At 37.2% G+C, this 18,268-nt stretch overlaps 1 protein-coding gene across 22 annotated transcripts in view; it reads right to left on the minus strand.

Moving 5' to 3' along the window:
* znf740a (zinc finger protein 740a) overlaps positions 1-18,268 on the minus strand; it is a 42,197-nt gene that overhangs the window by 12,144 nt on the left and 11,785 nt on the right. For 5 of the 22 annotated variants that reach the window (XM_055183207.2, XM_055183197.2, XM_055183212.2 and 2 more), the window contains exons 5-9: positions 15,895-16,018; positions 15,146-15,229; positions 10,817-10,900; positions 10,246-10,329; positions 5,643-5,726 (exon numbers count right to left, since the gene is read on the minus strand). In XM_055183207.2, coding sequence (XP_055039182.1) covers positions 5,643-5,726; positions 10,246-10,329; positions 10,817-10,900; positions 15,146-15,229; positions 15,895-16,018 — 460 coding nt within the window. Of the gene's footprint in view, positions 1-3,107; positions 3,192-5,642; positions 5,727-10,245; positions 10,330-10,816; positions 10,901-15,145; positions 15,230-15,894; positions 16,019-18,268 lie in introns of all 22 variants that reach the window. The other 17 variants (XM_055183193.2, XM_055183204.2, XM_055183195.2 and 14 more) reach the window with 11 other exon arrangements.

An 18,268-nucleotide genomic window follows, 5' to 3' on the forward strand; every position in this document is an offset into this window, starting at 1 on the left:
CACCTATAGATTATTATTAAGTACATCACTGATATACTGGCCTTCCTGCAACGTGATGCCCAGCCAATGTCTGACCAACGACCACTCCTCTATTTATTTTTATTTGAAATGTTTTAATTCACATACAATTTTATAAAATAGTATCTAATATATAGTATGTACCTTATAGAATCAGCTATGTCTGTATCTCTCTCAAGGGACTTTTTCCTCCTGATTAAATTGAGTTTTTAAGAGAGTTTTCTGTGTTGTATGCTGCTTTTATTAATGTAAAGCTGCTTTGAAACAATTAAACAGTTATGAAAAGTGCTTATAATTGAATTGAATTGCCAGTTGGGGGCGATACGACTGTCACTCACAAAAGCCGCTTCAATGACATCGGCCCACAACAACTAATTGCTCAAGTTGAATGTACATCACTTAATATATGCAGTAGACATGAGAGATTTTCCTGTTTCCAATTATTTACCATTAATCACATCGCCATGGCAACAGCATTCAAGATATTGAAACTCTTCATAATTTAGCATCTTCAATGTCATGGCATTGGCAAAAAAAAAAGTTTACTGGAGCAAAAACATTTACTGGAGTAGATGCCATTTTCTTGTATTCTGGTGCCTTTTAAACAAACAATTGCTTTTTCAGACTAAAAGATATTTGCTCTAAATTAGAGGAAAAAGTGACTTGGTCCAATATTATTGGTCTTAAAAAGTGGGTGGGTCTTTGTCCCACTCACATATAATGGTTTTGACGCCCATGTTTAGTATCAAGTTGACCAACTTTGATAGCAATTGCATAAATCCAGTAAGAGGAGTACTTAAAACTTCACAATATGCACTTTTTAGAAAATGCAAATTGGTCGACTATCTGTTGGGCAGAGCTCAGGAAAGTTGTTTGGGTTGATAAGAACAATATATGTACCAGGTTTTTGTATCTTTCTGTGTCCCATTATAGGGGGTGCTACAGAGTCCCCCTGATGTGCCAACCTTTTGCCTCAGCCTAATGGCCAACAACTGCGATGTATGCCAATTTTTGAGACTTTCTGAGCATGTTTCACACCCTAAAATGCCACAAAAAAATATCCTTAGAGAAAAAATAAGGCTTCGCAACTACGAGGCCTGTACCTCGGTCCTTAGGCCCTAAAAATCCCATGATGCAACTCATGAAGTTAATTAGAGGAAGGAGTATGCAGGGTTGCCATCTAGAGTTGCTAAAGAAACCATTATATTAAGTTTTCATTCAAGAATTTGGTTTCTTAGAAATAAAAAAATGCTGTCAATTTACAGCAAAACCATAACACTGTGTGTCCAAAGCATTTTTTTTTTTTTGAAGCCAGCAAATTTTGTGAATTGTTTGCAATTGGAGCACTGTTTTTAAAAACATCATCAGCTGGCGAGGTGTTGGGCATGACTCTAGGTAAAATGCTGTCTCATCCGTTAAATCTTTTACTCAGCCTTCCAATCACAGTAGAGGAGAGGCTCATACAACAAATCATAGTTACGTCACACATGGAACAAGCATATGGCTTTACCCCTAAACGCACAGAGCTCATTTTTAACCATGTTACTCTTAATCTATATTATTGTTGATTCATACTAAGCACATTGATTAAGTTCATATGATTATGTTGCTGGTAACACTTCGCATTCAAGTTTTATTTCTAAATTATAGAGAACTAACAATAAACATACTTCAGCATTTTGTAAACATTAAGCCGCAATCGGTAAAGTACATAAAAACAACATCCTTAACATCAGTTTTTGTGATTTTTGTGAAAAAATGCTTTGCAATAGTTTCATTCATATTTTGTGCTAACAATTGAGGGGCTTTTGTGTGGAAAACTAGAAAAATCCTTGAATTGACAAGCACAGGACTTTTCTTTTAAAGTACTACCTGTTAAAAAAATTAATCACCCTTCATTTAATCCTATATCACTGACAACATACACTCACGTAAAGGATTATTAGGAACACTTGTTCAATTTCTCATTAATGCAATTATCTAATCAACCAATCACATGGCAGTTGCTTTGATGCATTTAGGGGTGTGGTCCTGTTTTAGACAATCTCCTGAACTCCAAACTGAATGTCAGAATGGGAAAGAAAGGTGATTTAAGCAATTTTGAGCGTGGCATGGTTGTTGGTGCTCAGTTACTGGGAAAAATGTTGCCTGGTCTGATGAGTCTCGATTTTTGTTGAGACATTCAGATGGTAGAGTCAGAATTTGGCAAAAGAAAGAGAACATGGATCCATCATGCCTTGTCACCACTGTGCAGGCTGGTGGTGGTGGTGTAATGGTGTGGAGGATGTTTTCTTGGCACACTTTAGGCCCCTTAATGCCAATTGGTCCTCGTTTAAATGCCACAGCCTACCTAAGCATTGTTTCTGACAATGTCCATCCCTTTATGACCACCATGTACTCATCCTCTGATGGCTACTTCCAGCAGGATAATGGATCATGTCACAAAGCTCGAATCATTTCAAATTGGTATCTTGAACATGACAATGAGTTCACTGTACTAAAATGGCCCCCACAGTCACCAGATCTCAACCCAATAGAGCATCTTTGGGATGTGGTGGAACGGGAGCTTCGAGCCCTGGATATGCATCCCACAAATCTCCATCAACTGCAAGATGCTATCCTATCAATATGGGCCAACATTTCTAAAGAATGCTTTCAGCACCTTGTTGAATCAATGCCATGTAGAATTAAGGCAGTTCGGAAGGCGAAAGGGGGTCAAACACATTATTAGTATGGTGTTCCTAATAATCCTTTAGGTGAGTGTACAGTATGTAGTTTTAATACTTTTCCAACCTTAAGAACTATTGGTCTCTTCAATCTATAAATGGTGAATGCTAAAAGTACCAATATATTTTTACCAATAACATTTCTTTTAAATTTGAAGCCTCCCTGTGGTGAAAATCAAGTTTGTATTGTTGTTTATGTCTATGTGTTTTTTTAATACGCTTTAAGAACTCAATAACTCAGACTGTGCTTAACATTTTAAAGATTATCACGTGTAAGGGTTAAAGCCCATTACTTTATGCTCGTTCGTTTAAATGCTGAAGAGAAGCAGCAATTTCAAAGATGTACAAAGAGACGACACATACCCGTATGGGTGATGCTGTGTCTCTGAAGATGGTAGCGTTGGAAAAATCTCATATCACACATTGTGCAAGCATACGGCTTCACCCCTAAATACAGAGCACTAGTATTAGAATGCACTTGTGGATATCACCTTTACTTATTTGATTAAAATATTAATAACAGTTAATTCACAAGACAAACAGAAATTAAGTTAAATCTGTCAACAGACCACAAGTAACGAGTGATCCGTTTTTGTTCATTAATTCTGTGTTTTAACGGTGAAATAAAAGTTTTGACAGCTGAAAGTGCCATCAAACATTTGTCTGGGGCAAAAAAAAAAACACAACCATTTAACTTTCATTAACATAAACGATCATTGCATAAAGTATGTTTTGAAAGAAAAAAAGACCTTCTGAGGGTAAACGATGTGATTTTATAATGAAAATTTCCATATTTTAAACTTTACAAAAGAAAATAACTAGCTTCCGATAATGCTGCCATCTTAAGGGCCGGGTATACTTTTTTTTCTGCATCTGCACCAGTCCCGTGTGTAAGCGTCCGTGCAGCTTTCAAAGTATACTCAAATGAGGCTGTGTGTTCGACATGTACGCAACACAAATGATTTCTTATTTAACTTATTACTGTACCAGGCCACCAGGGCAGCACTGATTCGCATACATAAAAAATTTTGGATAGATGATGAAAAGTAGCGGATCCACCATTGCAAACAACGTTTAGAACAAACAACAAGAAAACAAACAGGAATCAAACATTATGCTTGTGTGAAAGAATGATGTGTGTGCAAACGCTGTCTTTTTCCTTTGTGTAATTATTTGCAGAGGAGTGTCCTGTCTCAATATTTTCTTGCGCATGAATTGTTGTACGCGTATTGTCCACAAATTTTGGGCTGCACGTGGACGGTGCATGTGAACGGTGCGCGGATAACTGCGGACCCTCCTGATAATGAAAATGACGTCATGCAGACAGTGCACGTACACGGACGGCCTTATTATACCTTCGACTTTAGACTAATCTCTGCATTCACGAGAGATTATCAGTGTAGTCTACGTACCTTTCATAGTGACATAGCGCCGAATGCAGAGGCGAGGATAGAGACAAGAGGATAGCGATATCTTAATATCTGTAGCTAAAACAACGCATGGTTCTCGTGAGAGTCTATTCTAAATGGATTTTAGGCATTGTACAGTATGCATAATGTCCATTGGCCTCTAATGGAAGCTAGTTATTGTAAAGTTTTAAATATGATATTAATCTTACAAAATTGCATCTTCTACCCTCAGATGTCCTTCATTAATCCCTCTGGATCCTTTTGTGAAGGATGGATGCACATTTTTTGGGCTTGAAACTTATGGACCCCATTTCCAAACATTATAATGCTTGATATAGCTGTGACATTTTCTAAAATTACTGAAATTGTGTTTATCTGAAAGATGAGGTCCATGTGTATCTCAGATGACTTGAGGGTGAATAATCATGGGGTAATTTTCATTATTGGGCAAACTATTACTTAAATGCACTTATATAGCAAATGTGTATATGTAACATCTTGAGTGCTAATGTTAATAATAGTAACAAAGCTCAGAAGGCTGCATATTAAAGCGTTCAAAAGCTTTGACACACCAGACCAATGGTCGGACAATGCTTTTGAGGATCTTACGACCTAGTCTAAAGCAGAAGTGCCTCTAGACCAAATCTGAACAAAAAAGATTATTTTTCTATAAAAATACAAAATGACAATAGGATAGGTGATTTAATCAGTGGATTGCCGAACATTGTGTAACACCGTCTACCGGATTAGTCCCATCTCACTTCAACTTGCAAATAATGAGCGACTTTCGTGAGTGACTACCAATTAGAGTGAAGCAAAGGAGCACACGTTACTCATTTGATTATAATTGTTACCAAGACACCCAGAATTAAGAATGCCTACTAATGAATTCAATGAAATATGACACATACTGATAAAGTTGCTTGTGATGTGCAAGCAGCATAAAGCAGTGTCACTGCAGATGTTTATGCTGAAAAAACCTTGTGTCACACATGAAACAAGCATAACTGAAACACAGTACCAGTCTATGAAGTTTCCATGATACTTTCAGCTCAGTATGTCCAACACCCCAATGCATTTAACGTAACCAAACTCGAGTTTGTTGCAGCCAGACCAATGTTTGAAAATTGTGTAATAGCTGCTACTATGTGAATTAAGCATTGTTGCCAACTTTGAAAAATATTAGGTAAGCAACATTTGAGAAAATATTCCAAGAATCACTGTTTGCAATCTGTTTGCCATTGCAAATTTAACAGTGGTAAACAGTTTATATGTACAAATGTTACCCCTGCATTGGCCAGGATGTTTACTGAAATTAGGGCATATAGATAATTTCCAGGGAAGTCTTTAACTTGCCAGGGGAGTATAACTGGGGTAATCTTCAACAGGGGTAATAAAAAAAAGTTCTGACAAGTTGGCAATAGTGCTCATTGGTGCATCTGTGTAGTCAGTTGCAACAGTGAAAGAGGGTAAGAAGAGACGCTCATACCAGTATGAGTGAGGCTGTGTCTCTGCAGATGATAGCGTTGGAAAAAACGCCTGTCACACATGGAGCAAGCATACGGCTTCACCCCTAAATGACCAGAGCAAAACTGTGTGAGATTTAAAAAGTATGCAACACAATTTTTTATAGAGTTGCATGTTGACAGGTATTTCTGAAAGTGCACAAGAGATGATTGCAAACACATGAAAAGCATGTGGAAAAAAACAACAACTTCACAGCTTAGGTCACTGGCTCACAACTTCTACAAGTGGCAACTCTACTTGCAGATTAGGGTTGGTTACCATTCACATTTTAACTGGTATCAGTATCTGAATATTAATGTCAGTAACCAATGATACAATTTTTCCATACTTTTCTCGGTGTAAGTCCAAACCTCTCAATTTCAACATTTTGTTATTTATTTAGAAACTTGGACTTAAAAAATGCTTTCTCTGGTGTGAGCACACAAGTCACACTACTAAAAATGCTATAATAATGTCAATCTACTTAAGGCTACTCGTGGACGAACACCACAGTCTACTTGCGGACGAACACCACAGTCTACTCGTGGACGAACAGTACAATCTACTCCCCGACGAACGACACAGTCTGCTCGTGGACAAACACCACAGTCTACTCGCAGACAAACACCACAGTCTACTCGCGGACAAACACCACAGTCTACTCGCGGACAAACACCACAGTCTACTCGCGGACAAACACCAAAGTCTACTCGTGAACGAATACTACATTCTAGTTGTGGACAAACACCACAGTCTACTCGTGGACAAACACTACAGTGTACTCGTGGATAAACACGACAGTCTACTCGCAGACAAACGCCAGTCTACTCGCGGAAAAACACCACAGTCTACTCGCAGACAAACACCACAGCCTACTCGCGGACAAACACCACAGCCTACTCGCGGACAAACACCACAGTCTACTCGCGGACAAACACCACAGCCTACTCGCGGACAAACACCACAGTCTACTCGCGGACAAACACCACAGTCTACTCGTGGACAAACACCACAGTCTACACGCGGACAAACACCACAGTGTACTCATGGACAAACACCGCAGTCTACTCGCGAACGAACACCACATTCTACTTGTGGACAAACACCGCATTCTACTCGTGGACAAACACCACGTTCTACTCGCGGAAAAACACCACAGTCTACTCGCAGACAAACGCCAGTCTACTCGCGAAAAAACACCACAGTCTACTCGACTCGCGGACAAACACCACAGTCTACTCGGGGACAAACACCACAGTCTACTTGCGGACAAACACTACAGTGTACTCGCGGACAAACACCAGTCTACTCTACAGTCTACTCGTGAACAAACACCGCAGTTTACTCGCGGACAAACACTACAGTCTACTCCACAGTCTACTCATGGACAAACACCACAGTCTACTCACAGACAAATACCACAGTTTACTCACAGAAAAATACCACAGTTTACTCACGAACAAACACTACAGTCTACTCCACAGTCTACTCATAGACAAACACCACAGTCTACTCCACAGTCTACTCGTGGACAAACACCACAGTCTACTCAGGGACAAACACTACAGTCTACTCATGGACAAACACTACAGTCTACTCATGGACAAACACTACAGTCTACTCCACAGTCTACTCATGGACAAACACCACAGTCTACTCATGGACAAACACTACAGTCTACTCATGGACAAACACTACAGTCTACTCATGGACAAACAATACAGTCTACTCTACAGCACACTTGTGGACAAACACTACAGTCTATTCTACAGTGTACTCATGTACAAACACTACAGTCTACCCGCGGACAAACACTACAGTCTACCTAAACAGCAGAAAACCTTAGTCTACTTGCAGATTACGGTTGGTTACCATTTACATTTTAATCGGTATTGGTACCTGAATAGGGCTGTCGCGGTAACCGCATTACCGCATGACCGCGCTACTGACAAGCCCAACCGCATGGAAAAAAAGCAACCCCAACAACCGCACCTTTCACGTTAAATTCATGAAACTATATGCCGCCTTGTTTTTCACGTCATACAGTACATGTATAATAAAGGCCAAATAGATTGTCAAGAGTTAAGAGAGTAGGCCAATTTGTTTTTCGTAAATTTCAATTAAAAATGTAATACTTCATATTTCGTTAAATCATAGTGAATGTGTGAAAAAGTAAAACTGAGATGACAGAATAACTGTGGGATTGTCTCCCTCTAGATGCAGTTTTAAAGATTAAAAGTACTTTAATATAACTGATCAACCCAAATAACGCCAAAATATAACTGGTTGCTTACCAGCATTAAAACCTCATAAAAAAGACCTTTATAGGATTTTTCTTTGTGCATCTGCAGCGTCCGCTCCGTGGATGCAGCCAATATAACGCCGCGGTTGCTTTTGTGAACTGACTGACTGCAAACTTGACTTTCACAATTAAATATCCAAGTTTTTCATCAACAGTATCTGCGTTAAACATTTTAAACATTGATGATCATCTGCCGACTCGACTGTTTCATCACATCAAATACACGGAGAGTCTGCTTTATTAACAGCTTTTCCTTTGCTCCGCGTGAGCTAAACGTTTCCGCTTTTTGCTTTTTTACTCGCATATAATTCTACATATTTTTGACAAAGGAAGACACATTATATAATGTAAGTTATTATAGATAGCATTTAAGCTTGTTCTGAAATGATGACAAATCTGTCTGACTAAATATGACCTCTCCAGCTTAATTTAGCCAAAATAATGATACATTCGTATTCATACTTTATACACGTTATAATATAATTTATCTACTAATATATTATTAAAAATTCCCTAAATTATTATGCATTGCCTTCTGTATTGCATTCGTTTTGTACATTTACAGGAGCACAAATACTGGCTAATTTTAATTTCTTTAAGACACTGCTGTGTTCTGTATTGACCGATGCTCTGTTAATTTGCACTTAACAAGCCTAAATGATGTTCTTCAATTTATTTTTGTTTTCTCAAAAATATATTTAGCTGTAGTATAGCTTGTGTTAATCTTTTTTTTCATAAGGGGAAATACATGTAGCCTACCATTCATCTATTAGTTGACCTCATTGTTCTGGATTTAAAAAAATATTTTATTTTAGTAAATGAAGGCGGTAAAACCGCATACCGCGCTGGTGAGCCACGAAAAATCACCGCAAGGGAAATTCCTTCACCGCGACAGCCCTATACCTGAATATCGTTGTCGGTACTCAATGATCAAATTTTTCAATACTTTTCTCTCTCCAAACCTTTATATTATTTATTTATATAGAAATTACTAGACAAAACAAATGCTTTCTCTGGTGTCAGTATCAGGCCACACTAGTAAAAATGCTATAGTAACGTCAATCAACAGTAAAAATTACTTTCTCCAACAACCAGGACTTAACACCAACTATTCTACTAAGGTTCAAAATTTTACTTTTCCTGCCACAATCTTCACTGGCCCCACCACAAAAAAACGCACTACAATAAGGCCTGGTTATTGTTTTTACCCATGTAACCGTAACCTTAATAAATAGGAGAATAACAAGCCTAACTCATACAAATTTAAAAAAATTGTTAAATACTAGTAAACAGTCTGTAATAAAAACAAAACACTCAATTATGAGCAACAGCACCAATGAATACAATGGAACAAACCTACAAATAAAATTAACAGTGTTTTTACGTTGTTAAGGTTGATCTGTAGTTTTCAGGTACAGAAACTGAATAAAGTACAAATTATTCAATATAGAAAGTTTTGATGAATATATTGGACAGTTTATCATGCTGCTTGGGTCTGGTGTAAAAACCATGTAAATGAAGGATGGTTTACTGTTGGCAAGCAATGTGTGAAATAGGCACACTAATACAGAATTATAAAAAAATGAATACCATTAAAATCAAATAAAACATCTATTATACAATGTGAAGCGTAATCAATATGTATTCATAATGGCACGGCATACCGGCCTTATTTCCAATTACCGATTTAACTAGCCAATAATGTAAAAAAATTGGTTAATGCCCAGTTTAGGTAAAACAAAATTGTAATTGTTATTATTGGTTAAGATGAAGTATGAAACCTGATTGCTTTACAGACAAAGCAATATGAAATGGATTTCTTTCATCTTTATGTGTAAACTTACTATTTCACTTTTATTGGTGTTTTTGCACTGCTGTTCATGGTATTGTTAAAAATGTAATCATGTAATTCTTTTAAGGGCCATTTCCATGTCAATGAAAATAACCTAATAATATATAGAATATTCTACTATATATATATTAATAATCCTCTCATTTTCTTTTCTTTTCATGTAAAGCTGCTTTAAAACAATGCAACACTGTAAAAAGCACTATATAAAAAACTTGAAACAAAGCAGAAGCCATGCTTAAAACATTTAGTATACTAACAAAGCAAGAAAAATTAAGGTCATGTTCACTGCAAAAAAGCTACAAGCACAGAACTGAATCAGCAAAGACAGAAAGTTGCAGCTTTGCTGATTGAGCGTTACATTGTGATTTAAAAGCGTCAAATGAGCAAAGAAAGCAATGCAGCAGGTTGTAATGGGTAAGACGTGATTCATACCCGTATGAATGAGGCTATGCCGTTGAAGATGGTATCTTTGGAAAAATCGCATGTCGCACATGGAGCAAGCGTAAGGTTTGACCCCTAAATGCAGAGATCAAGTCAGTTTCTGTGCCTATTCACACAAAGTATATATTTTTTGCACAAAAAGCATGCGCAAGATTATTTTGTATACATCTGCTAACTGTTGATTCACAAATACACAAAAATGGTACATCAAAAATTAATTGTTGTGATGACAGAAAACTACTTTATTACAAACTTTACATATGAGCAAATGCCAAAGTTTCACTCATTTAAGTCGCATACTTGGTTTTTGTTCTGTGTAGACGCTCTATGATCTTTAACTCTGTTTAAATACAGAAATATTACTGAAATGGCTCACAACATTTTGAGATATTTTACACCATCTTTTGAGAATCTAAATACGGTGATGTTAAAAACAATGCCAAAATCAAAAACCTCAGAAAGGTTTTGCATGCAAGACTTAGTATTTATGTTTGCTAATATAAATAAAGATGTTTTCAAAAAGTTAAATATTTGCAATATTGTCTCATGTAATAACACATACCCGTATGAGTGAGGCTGTGCCTCTCCAAGTGGTAACGTTGGAAAAACCGCATGTCACACATGGAACAAGCATACGGCTTCACCCCTAAATGTACAGAGTGCCAAAATCAATGATCGCCTACACAGTCAAAACCCTCCTCAAAACTGCACACATTACAAAGTTTCAAGGCAACTGTGCATAGTGTAAGTATACTCAAAGTGGATTCTTACTAGTTAAAGAGGAAAAGAGCCCACATCCAGGCACTCACATAGATATTAATTAGTGGTGTACCGAAACGCAGTTCAGCTCAATTAATACGCAAACTTAAATAGGGAAATTTATCATTTGCACGTGTTTCAAAGTTTTGCAAATGTTAACAATTTTTAAACAATTTAACTGCAAAAGGACACTAAAGTGATCAATTTGAATGTGTCCGGTCTAGGGCTGTCAAAATTAACGCGTTAATAACGCGTTAACGCAAATTCATTTTAACGCCACTAATTTTATTAACGGAGATTAACGCAACGCGCAATTTCTGTTTGACCCTTGGTCCAGCCCATAGTTGAATGAACAGAGACGCAGACAAATGTGACTCTCTCTAAATGAGTAAAAGGTTTTCATAGAAATAACAACATTAAGCAAATCGTCTACCAAATCCAATGCTCTTAATGCTCGTTGGACATCTGATATGATCATTTATACGTCTGAGAGGTGTAACGTTACCGTCCTCCTAATGCTTAATCTAATACAAAGATGCGTCTCAATTCATTTTGGTTTCGCTTTTATGCATGACTTATAAAATAGACTGCAGGACTTGCTTGATGTTAAAAGAGTCATTAAGAGAGATAAAGTTTGGTACCTGATTATTGTTAAAGAGTTATTAAGAGCGACAAGACTCAAAAGCGATCCCCTCACGCTGACTGACTGATATCTGAAGCGCGTGCACACAGACGCGCGAGTGCGAGACCCGGATATATAGACATCTACACAAAATTACAGTTTTACAAATATCTGTTTTGATAAGAATTCACGCAGTTAGGCTCTATAATCTGTTATGTTTTAAGTAAATGTTTGGTTAACTGTTGGGTAAAAATATCTGATGTGTAACATTATATTAGATCACTTAGATTTTAAGCAGTCTGTCTCAATGTCAATCAAACAAAAGGAAAAAAAGTTGAACATACATTGATGATGTTTTTGCTTTGTGTGTGCTAAATCTATTAGTTTTACCAGTGATTTTAAGGTATTGATGTGGTAATATAATGTATGGATGTGGAAATGTTTGTGGTAATTTGACTCTTTCAACTTCAAACACGTGTAGTTCTGTCATATTTTGTTATATTTCAACAAATCATGCATTGTTCTATGTTTTGGTAGAGAATGTCAAAATGTGAACGGCTATTTTTTTTAAGTTTGCTGGTTCCGACTCAACTTGCCAGCGCGGGTCACGGGTGATGCAGCGGCAAACAAAAATGGAGAAAGAAAAATCTTCTGAAAGGAAAATTCATATACAAAACAATGGCTGGTGATTCTGTTAAAATGTAAACAGGCTGTTGTTAACATACATTTGCATAAAGCATCTATATATGTATATATGATTAGAATATTAAAAACCTGAAAAGTGTTAAATTAGGGTAAATTTAGAATGGATAAAAATGTGCGATTAATTTGCGATTAATCGCAGTTAACTCATGAAATCATGCGATTAATCTAGATTAATTTTTTTAATCTATTGACAGCCCTAGTCCGGTCCAATTCCAATCAGATGTGATCATCCCTATGCCCTTTAAAGCTCAGAACTCTTTGATTTGTAAACTTTAGAGAAAGTTGCGCTACTGTGACTCGTACTGTAGTCCGATAAAATACATTTGGCAAATAGAGCAATGAAAACAACGTCATTTTCACTTCAGCGACTGTTCATAGTTACGTTTTATTGATTTAATTATTATTATTTGAAGATCGGTTAATTGTTAACATCCCTAATCCAAACCATGAGTTTTGTAATCCGTTCCACCCATAATATTAATATATAAAGAGTCTTGCAGTGCAACTTATTAAAACCCCAAAATCAATTGTTAGCACCCTAGCAATTGTTCTTGTTTGGTGTTTTTTATAGACGTTTCATCGGACGCACATGCGCTGACGCGATACACGTCTGGATCCGAACTTTACTTCCGGTATCGTTTTTTTAATGGTCTGACTAGTTGCTAAACTGATTTCTTGACCAAATGCCTTGTCGAAAATAACAAATGTTTTGGTTTCCTAGGTAATCTATGTGTTGTTTTTTGCTTGTTATATAAATAAACTACGTTTAAAGAACTTTGATGTTATTTATTATTAGCGGAGTTTACCGGACGTTACGTGCGGACCGCGACAGCCGCTTGTTTATGTTGTTACTGCTGAAACCGTCTATATACAGCCCTACAAAAAAGGCTTTTTAAATATCAAAACCTACGTGAGTGCTTGAATGTGTACTGCTTTTTTTCTAGGAAGTAGGGCTGTGCAAAAAAATCGCCTGCAATTGTCATGCGTGTTTCATCAGTAAAGCCGGTTCCTTGATTAGTAGTAAATCGCCATCAGCTGCTTTCAGACGGAGCAGCATTTACTACACAGAGCCGTAGTTCACAGAAAGCAAAGTTCACTAGGCAAAATTGAATAGATTATCCGAGTCGATTTTCCTCGATTATGAACGCGATTTTGCCTAGCTTCTCTGTTAACTACGGCTCTGTGCAGCAAATGCCGCTCCATCCGAAAGCAGCTGATGGCGATTTACTACTAATCAAGGAACCGGCTTTACTGGTGAAACACGCAGACGTTTTTTGCACAGCCCTACTAGGAAGATTGCATTTAGTTGAGTCTTAGTAATGTGTGCTTTGTTAAATGCACCTGTAAAATACAAAAAATGGAATTGCAGCACCGTGTCCTAACCAGATGCGATGCAATGCGATTTTTTTCTGGCAAATTGTCTTTTCATAATGAACATAAAAAAGAGGCGTGGCGCGACGCCATCAATCACAAAACACAACCAATCAGAACAGTTTTACCCCCTTTACACCAGAAGGAACCGGGTGCTAGTTCAGAGCCAGGGCTGTTGCTGGTTTGAAGTTGGTTCAACTGGCAAGCCTTCTAAGAACCGGTTTGCCTTTCCATGCGCTAGAGAGCCACCAGTCGTACGTTACTGTATACAACTCCTCTTTCCCAGCAATGTTAGCGTAGCTGCACCAAACACACCACTAACAATGTTGGATGTTGCATTATTATTAACGGTCAATGGCTTTGCGCACATACATTGGCATTTTAATGCGGCAAATCCAACACGTATGTGCAGCTCAACGTAATATATATAAACAGAGATTGCAATCGAGAATAACAGTTCGAGCATAACCATAGACTGTAAAAAATATGGGTGTAATGTCTGTGACGTCACCCATAGGTTTATGAAGAGTTTTTTTTTAAGCCAACAGTTGGCAGGGCTTGATGTCGCCATCTTGCAGATAACCAAAAATGGGTAAAGAGGCGGACCGTGGGTGGCTGATGAAGTGGCTGGTTGCTGAAACCACGCCCGCCTAGCTCGACTCTAGTGATAGCTGTGGCAGTTCACCCGTCACTCACTCACATGGCCACGCCCTTAATATTGCAGAACTTTAAGGCTTAATATAATTTAAACAAATTAGTTGCAAAAGAATTCACAGCTGTAATGGAGAAAAAATTGCTATATAGACCAAAATTACTTTTTGTACTAGGCTGTAAACACATTTATTTCTGCTGTAAAGTTGGGCACTTTAACATTGGGGTCTGTGGGAAATGACTCTTTTGGAGCCAGCCTCTAGCTGGCTGTCGACGAATTGCAGTTTAAGTGCCTTCCATACTGGCTTTATCAGAGAGATCGGAAGGTTGCCCCTCAGGCATAAGATATTTTATCATTTACAAAGAACAAAGTTAGCATGTAGCTCCCCTCCTAGTATCGTGGTCACAGTAAGCCCCTGATGCAATCGATTCTTAATTCTAGACCAGCAATGCTTTGGTGCTACTTAAGAACCAGTTTTCTCTCTTGGCTCTGAACCAGCACTCAAACTGCTTTGGTGGAAAAGGGGCATTTGTGCGCCCTTTCGCAGTGCAGCTGAAGATCACACATACATACAGAGACCCATCCCTCTGCCTTTTATGTTCTTTCTTTTACTGTTTACTTCTTTAAATCACTTGACATTTAAGATAAATGCCATAAAATGTTTTATTTTAATGTTCAAAACCAACAAGAATATAAAGAAAACATTTCTAAGCCAGCATTTTTTGAGCATGTAACATCATGTGTTAAAATCAAAGCAGAACGCAATTAAGTATGAGACATACCAGTGTGAGTAAGGCTGTGTCGTTCCAAGTGATAACGCTGAATAAATCTCATGTCACATATGCCACATGCAAACGGCTTTTCCCCTGTGAGAAAGAAATGGGTTTGGCCGTAAAACAAACTAAAATATAAAGTTACATTTGACTAACCATTAACAGTTTTCAAACACCTTGCAGAATTAGCAAAACATTTATTATTTATAAAAGAAGAAACAAGGACCATTAAAATGTTTGGCATTATTTAGTATTTCCTATTAAGCTATTTCATATGAAAAATATTTTTAATTTTGCAGTACTATCGACACGAAATATAGTCTCAAAAATGTCAAGAGGGTCATTTACACATGATGTTTAATGCATTTCAGAGGATGAGTGTGCTTTTACACAGCAGTTAATGTATGCCTCATTTGATCAGACATAATTAGGCACAACGCATCTTTAACTGGGTCAAAATAATTTGTTGATCAGATTAAATAGAAACAATGAGTCTTGAAGCTATGTTCTACTTGATTTCAACTTTTGTCCATCTCACGCACAGTTGAGGGCAAGCACAGACAGGTCTTTACAACAGGAAACAGGCAATACATATTTTGAAACAAAATATAAACTTTCCAATAGAAAAATATTTAAAAAATATTTAGTGAGAAATATGTAAATATCTCTTGTAACTTCTGAAGATGAAATGTTTGCAAGGTGAATCAAAGCCACACAGTTTACAGTTTGAAAGAGTCAATGAAACTTGATTTTCATACCTGTATGAATGAGAATATGTCTCTTCAGATGATATCCGCTCCTGAAAGCCCCATAACAGTGATCACAGATAAAGTTTTTCTGGACTTTGGAAAGTGGACAATTTCCATTTTCATCAACAACTGCCTGAAAGGTAAAAAAAATCTTTCATTACACACAAATGTTGGTAAGCCGTGCACAAATATAAGTTAGTAAAAAGGCAACAATTATCGATAAACTCACACCTGACCTGTTAAATGTCCTAAAATAACCACCAGAGCAATGTCTGTAGTAACCGTGGTACAAGAGAAATAATTGACTCCAGACCTTTGAATTATTTGCAAATAATGCACCTCCGCTTCACGTCGTGCCGCATTACCACTAGGCTGCATAATTCTTGCTAAAATGTGAATCATGATTTTTCTCCATGGGAAGTGAAATCTCAATTCTCTCACACGATTCTCTTTTTTTTACAATTTTTTTTTGCACTTAAGTGAAAAAATATGCTACAAGTGTCTTAAAAGTTTCTTTTCCTTATTTCAGACCCCTTAAGATGAGCAATTTAAAATTTGACAGAGAGGAAATGTCTCCTCTGTGATCTCTCTTGCTTGGCACGAAACACATCAAGAGCTTTTTAGAGGAGACTGAAGTCCTGAAGTCATTTGATTAGAATTTAGGTTTAAGAGATCCTGCCATTTTCTTGCTATTGCTCAAGTGGAAAGGAAGTTTACCCTAAATACTTAAAGGAATAGTCTACTCATTTTCTATATTAAAATATGTTATTACCTTAACTAAGAATTGTTGATACATCCCTCTATCATCTGTGTGCGTGCACGTAAGCGCTGGAGCGTGCTGCGACGCTTCGATAGCATTTAGCACACACATCAACGTTTTTCCTATTTAAGACGAGTAGTTATACGAGCAAGTTTGGTGGTACAAAATAAAACGTAGCGCTTTTCTAAGCGGATTTAAAAGAGGAACTATATGTTATGGCGTAATAGCACTTTTGGGAGTACTTCGACTCGCCTGAAAAGTCCGCTCCCCTTCTCACTCTCATAATGGGAGAGGGAGGGTGTTACTGCGCCGAGTCGAAGTACTCCCAAAAGTGCTATTACGCCATAAAATGTAGCTCCTAATTTAAATCCGCTTAGAAAAGCGCTACGTTTTATTTTGTACCACCAAACTTGCTCGTATAACTACTCGTCTTAAATAGGAAAAACGTTGATTTGTTTGTGTGTGTGTGTGTGTGTGTGTGTGTGTGCGTGCGTGCGTGTGTGTCCCCTGTATAAAAAAAACTCACAGGTGTCCTAACTTAAAACTTTAATGATAGCCAGATGAAACAATCACATTATGATAGAACTGCGGTAGAATTACATTTTTTAACAAAGTGCAGGATGAAAAACAGCAATGTTTGTTTTTGGATTACTCTTTGAATATTTTTTACCTTCACTCATTCACATAATCACAATGTGGAGCGATCTTTCAATCTCTGTCATCCCTCATTATTAAAAAACAGTTAAGTTAGTTTATTCATGAACACTTATGATGGGATCGTAATGAATACAGTACACACTTGACTCAGCATCTATTTCTTCTCATGTCTCTATCAAATGTTGAAATGTACAGTAGTATCCTAGCACTTAGGAAAAATAGTTTTCTCATTTGTAAGTCACATTTGCTTAATGTTTAAATTTAATGGTAACTCACAGACGGTGTGCTAAAACACTAATAAAAACACAGACTTTGATTACAATAAATTTAATAAAATTTATTTTTCTGCCCCATTGAAATAAAAAGGACAATACTTTTGTTTACTGTAGCAGCAGCTCACGCATTGCTGGTTGCTTGGTAACAGACCTGAGAGTTGATAGCCGAACATGATTCAGCGATTTAAGATTTCCTAACTAAAGATGAGATAAGACTTGGTGAGATAAGATGAAAATCCTAAATCTTAATTTAACATATCATATCTTAAGTTAAGACCTAAGTTTCTGTAATACGCCCCGAGATGTATAAACTCTAGAGAAAGTTGGCAAAAGTGTCTAATAGTGTGGGTAATTAATATACACTTGCAAATAGTGCAATATAATACAGCGTCTTTTTCTCTTTATTTGGATCGACTGCTTATGCGACATCCCCTTCGTGAAGTTCCCTTCAAGGGCGCAAAAAGCCATTTGGAATTCACCCCAAATATTTTTGTTATTTGCCTGTGAAACCATCCATGTTTTGTTGCTTTCTGCATATCCCTGATTTACTTGACATTCATGACTGTTTCGTCCCATCTCAAAGGCCCATAACAGCCGTAGTATTAATAAAAACATCAGTAAAGTAATACGTTTCAGCAATTCTTCCGAGGATCTCATTTTACAAATTGTTCTTTTAAGTCAGAATATAAAA

This window comes from Misgurnus anguillicaudatus, chromosome 14 (genome assembly GCF_027580225.2).
Source record: "Misgurnus anguillicaudatus chromosome 14, ASM2758022v2, whole genome shotgun sequence".
In the NCBI taxonomy this organism is placed as follows: Eukaryota; Metazoa; Chordata; class Actinopteri; order Cypriniformes; family Cobitidae; genus Misgurnus; species Misgurnus anguillicaudatus.